This window comes from Leptonychotes weddellii, unplaced genomic scaffold, assembly GCF_054177405.1.
Source record: "Leptonychotes weddellii isolate Sample4059 unplaced genomic scaffold, ASM5417740v2 HiC_scaffold_6183, whole genome shotgun sequence".
In the NCBI taxonomy this organism is placed as follows: Eukaryota; Metazoa; Chordata; class Mammalia; order Carnivora; family Phocidae; genus Leptonychotes; species Leptonychotes weddellii.
In genome coordinates, this window is record NW_028030473.1 from 5,369 (window position 1) to 10,379 (window position 5,011).

At 60.1% G+C, this 5,011-nt stretch overlaps 1 protein-coding gene across 1 annotated transcript; it reads left to right on the forward strand.

Moving 5' to 3' along the window:
• Nucleotides 1–328: 328 nt before the first annotated feature.
• Nucleotides 329–5,001, forward strand: LOC145719670 (epoxide hydrolase 1-like). Its single transcript, XM_081811191.1, has 4 exons — nucleotides 329–1,153; nucleotides 1,586–1,715; nucleotides 2,202–2,407; nucleotides 3,184–5,001. The coding sequence occupies exons 1-4, from the start codon at nucleotides 997–999 to the stop codon at nucleotides 3,294–3,296; spliced, it is 606 nt and encodes a 201-aa protein (XP_081667317.1). The 5' UTR covers nucleotides 329–996; the 3' UTR covers nucleotides 3,297–5,001.
• The last annotated feature ends 10 nt before the right edge of the window (nucleotides 5,002–5,011 follow it).

The window sequence follows — 5,011 nt, forward strand, 5'->3', positions numbered from 1 at the left end:
AAAAAAGCAAATAATTCAGGGGCACCTGGGTGGTTCAGTCGGTTAAACGTCTGCCTTCAGCTCAGGTCATGATCTCAGGGTCATGGGACCGAGCCCTGCGTCGGGCTCCCTGCTCAGCGGGAAGCCTGCTTCTCCCTCTGCCCCCACCACCCCCCACTTGTGCTCTCTCTGTTTCTCTCTCAAATAAATACATAAAATCATTTAAAAAAAAATAATTCACTTGAAATTTTATTGCTCGGAGAAAACTTTTTTTTTTAAAGATTTTATTTATTTATTTATTTGAGAGAAAGAGCACACATGAGAGGGGGGAGGGTCAGAGGGAGAAGCAGACTCCCTGCCAAGCAGGGAGCCTGACGCGGGGCTCGATCCCAGGACCCTGGGATCATGACCTAAGCCAAAGGCAGACGCTTAACGTCTGAGCCACCCAGATGTCCCTCAATCTTTTTTTATTTTTTAAAGGTTTTATATTTAAGTGATCTCTACACCGAGCACGGGGCTCGAACTTACAACCCCGAGATCAGGAGTCATGTGCTCTACCGACCGAGCCGGCCGGGCACCCCTCCCCCGGTCTTCACATTATTAGGCAGCCTTCCCCGAGGGCCACCAGGAGCCAGGACCTGCGCTGGGCTCTGGGAAGCGGGCAGTGCGCGAGCAGCCCTGCCCCGGCCTGGCAGGGCTCGTGCCCCGATGTGTAGGGGGCATGGTCACGGTCTGTCCATGGCAAGGCGGCCGTGCGGCTGGAGCACTGAGTAGGCACGCAGCCAGCCCAGCACCGTGGGCCCCTGAGGGCGCCGCCCCCACTGCCCGGGCTCTGGGGGGGTGGGGGGTGCAGAGCCTGCCTGGACACGCGGAGGGCCGTGGCTGCAGCCTCCCCCGTTGCGGGGCCTCCCCCCTCCCTGCTAGCTGACGGTGCTCTGCCCCCCAGGGCTGGACATCCACTTCATCCACGTGAAGCCCCCCCAGCCGCCGTCCGGCTGCACCCCGAAGCCCTTGCTGATGGTGCACGGCTGGCCCGGCTCCTTCTACGAGTTTTATAAGATCATCCCGCTCCTGACCGACCCCAGGAACCACGGCCTGAGCGAGGAGCACATTTTTGAAGTCATCTGCCCTTCCATTCCTGGCTATGGCTTCTCAGAGGCATCCTCCAAAAAGGGTACAGGGGCTGCTGGGGGCCAGGTCTTCCCACAGGCAGGGAGCCAGCCGGGACAGCTCCCTTCGGAGCCTGGGGGGCCAGATGGCCAGCGCCCCTTCTGGGGCTCTGCCGGGTGCCGTGGGCAGGGGATGGGCAGAGCAGCCCACGGGCAGCAGGGCCTCCAGAACCTCGTGGTGCTGGCCCGAGCCCACCATGGCCTTGCTGTGTGGCCGTACCCTCGCTGTCCCTCTCTGCAACGCAGATGCCCAGGCTGCCTGCTGGGTGCTGGCCATGCCACCGTGGGGCCCCCGGACTCCTTCTCCCCTCCCGTGAGCCACTGTGACCCCAGCCTGGGGCAAACGGGGTGGGGGGAGGTGAGGAATTTCCTAGGCGCCCAAGAGGACCAAGGGAGTGACCTCCCTGTAACTCTGTTCTCTCTCCCCTTCAAACCAGGCTTGAATTCAGTGGCCACGGCCAGGATCTTTTATAAGCTGATGCTACGGCTGGGCTTCCAGGAATTCTATGTTCAGGGCGGGGATTGGGGGTCCCTGATCTGCACCAACATGGCCCAGATGGTGCCCAGGTGAGGGTCCCTGTCAGGTGGGTGGGGCAGCCATCCATGCAGGGGATTCCTCCTGGGCACGCTATCTGAGACTTAGAGCGTCCTCTTGCCAGGGGCCACCCAGGCGGGGTGTCTGTGGGCCTGGGGCAGGGGAGGGAGGCCCCCCCATCACCCTGCCATGCCTGGGGTACCTTGACGTGGATTCTCTCTCTATTGGGTGTCACACAGGGTTGGGAACTCGGGCCAGGTGCCCAGGCAGAAAGGGCCAGATGGAGGAGGGGAAAGTCAGGCAGTAGACATTTCTGGTGCACTAAGCCCCAGAAGAGCCCAGAACTTCCTAGAAACTCTGTATTTTCCTCGCCAACCCCCTCCTCCCCATCATGGGGCCACCCCAGAGGCGCAGATTCCAAGAGGGCTGGCGCTGCGCACCTCAGCCCCGCGGCCTCCTGCTCGTCTCCCCTCCCCAGCCCTGCATCAGCTTCACCTGGACCCTCTCTCCGCCCTCAGCCACGTGAAAGGCCTGCATTTGAACATGGCTTTCGTTTTAAATCCCGGCACCCTGACCCTTCTCCTGGGACGGCGTTTCCCGAGGTTTTTCGGCTACACCCAGAGGGATATAGAGCTGCTGTACCCCTTCAAGGAGAAGGTTTTCTACAGCTTGATGAGGGAGAGCGGTTATATGCACATCCAGGGCACCAAACCCGACACTGTGGGTGAGTGCGTGCTCCGGATGCTGCGGCCTTCTCTGCTGGGGCGGGGGCCACACCCCTCCCATTCAGCCAGGCGCATGGCCAGGGGGCCTTACCCACCCCGCAACACTGCTCCAGGATGAAAACCTCCTGGGAGGGCCCCGAACTCTTTCTCACCCTGCACTTCTAGGCAGAGGTCAGTCGATGCATGGCCAGCGCATTCCAAACACCCGTTTGATCTGATTCGGTGTGCTCCGGGGCCTTGACCCCTGACCCCTGCACCCTGAGCCTGAGTCGAGGAGGGAGCCTGGGGACCTGGCAGCTCCAGGACTGGGGCAGGTGGAGGGGGTCGATATTCATTTGGAACTTTTCCCCTAATTTGGACTTTTAGGTTGTTTCTTAGTTTTCACAAACCAGAGCATATAAACTAAAAACCTCACCTTTTTTTTTTTAAGTTTATTTAAGTAATCTCTATACCCAACGTGGGGCTCAAACTCAACGACCCCAGGATCAAGAGTTGCATGCTCTTCGGACCGAGCCAGCCAGGTGTCCCAAACCCCACCTTTTTAAAACCAGCATTCATACATATTTCCCATCTGGATCTCCCCAAACGCGGGAAGCTGCCCATGCAGTGGGGCGGTGTTACCCCTTTTTCTCAGATGAGAGTTCCAAGGCCGATGGTTAAGTAGATGGGGGTGCCTGAGCACCCCAGGGTTAGGGCAGAGCTGTGCCACGACACGGGGTGCTGACCGCTCGCTGGTCCCAGGCCTGAGTCCCTCCCTCACTTCTCCCCACCCCAGGCTGCGCTCTGAACGACTCTCCCGTGGGCCTGGCTGCCTATATCCTGGAGAAGTTTTCCACCTGGACCAACCCGGAGTTCCGAGACCTGGAAGACGGAGGCCTGGATAGGTGAGACCCTACCTTCCAGCCGCCAGCCAGCATGTCCCAGCTACTGCTGGGTGCCCCTCAGGCCCTCACCCCGGTGAACCCAGCCCCAGTTCCTCCAGATGAGGAAGCGGAGGCAGAGAGAGGTCTAGCGACTCGCTCCAAGCCTCCCAGTGGAGTGGTTGGGAATAGGACACAGGGCTCGAGACTGTCTATGGTCCGTTTGCTCGACATCCCCCTCCTGGGATCAGCAGGCTCAGGGGGTGAGCGCCCCTTTATTGCCAAGAGGCGTGAGCAGCCAGGGCCCCCCGCCCACGCCCAAGCCCAGGGGAGCCCAGCATCATCGCGGCCTCCTGACCGTGTGCCCTGGGGGAAGCCTGGAGGCAGCTGCAGGGTGACTCCCGGGCCTCTGGCCGGACTCAGGCGCCACCAAGGTCAGCCCTGACCCAGTTTCTCCAGGACCCCTCCCCCTCTTTGTTGCCTTGGGGGCATGCAGAGCGCCAGACACCGCGCTGCAGTGGGAGAGGGGTGAGGTGGGGCTGGCTCCCACCTCCGCCACGGGGACCGTGTCTAGGTCGTGCTCTAGCCCCAGCGCCTGGAAGGAGGGAGCTCGACAAACATGCACCAGACGAATGAGCTCTGGAAGATCGTGCAAGTCCAGAGAAAAGAGGATCTGCTCCGTCTACCAAGCAGGGAGGGGAAATGACCGGGAGAATCTATTTGGCCTGGGCCTTGAAGGATGAGTAGGAGTTTGCTGGTGAAAAGGGTAGAAGCAGAGAATTTAGGCAGAGAGAAGAGCAGAAGCGAAAGTGAGAGTGATAGAAACACGAGGTGCTCTTGGAAAGGCTGACTTTGCTGAGGCTGGGGGCAGGTACGCGGGGGCTGGGCTGTGAGCCCATGCACAAGCCCTCACCCTGGGATCTGTTCCCCGCCCCACACTGGGCAGGACCCGGGGGCGATGGGGCTCCACCAGCAGCCCCTTGGCAAAGGGGTGGCCCTGCTCCTTGCCCACCAGTACCTGGAGCCAGACACAGGGCACAGACTAGGTCAGCTCTGTATTCTAGTAAGATCCCTGCCTGCACTGGGGTGGGGAGGGTCGGTGGGGTCGTTTGCTAGCTATGATCAGAGCCCACGGGGAGATGGGAGCCCCCGGGCATCTCGCTAAAAGCCGGTTCTGACCATTCACAATTCTGATTGTGCTTCTCACTGGCTGGTTTCCATGGTCCTCCAAAGAGCAATTCAGAATCGCTTCTTCCCCGTCCTGCTGTTGCTAGACCCCAAAGAACGGCTACTTCTGAATGGGAGTATGCCTTATGAACGTATTCATCATTTTGGAGAAGCCTCTCCCCTTACAAATGCTTCGTGTTTTTGTGTGTCATGTCAGTACCCCCTCCGAGTCCCCTTAGCGCCCCCCAGTGCCCCTCTGAGCCCCTCCTGCGTCCCCCAGCGCCCCTCCTGCCCCCCCAGCACCCCTCCTGCGCCCCCCAGCGCCCCCGCCCCTCGCCTGCTAGAGCTGCACTGGTTGGGACCGGGGCCGGGGTTAGGGCGTAATGTTCCTTAAACTGTGGTGCTGAGGATAAAATGGCCAACCACAACCACACGAGCAAATTCAGCACATTGGCCATTTTGGGCAAATCGGCTTCTGATGAATCAACTAAACTTACTGGCTGAGAGCTGGGGAGCCAAGTGGGAGCATCAGCAAGTTCCTCAATTCAGGCGCAGTGACATCAGCGGGGCCTGGGG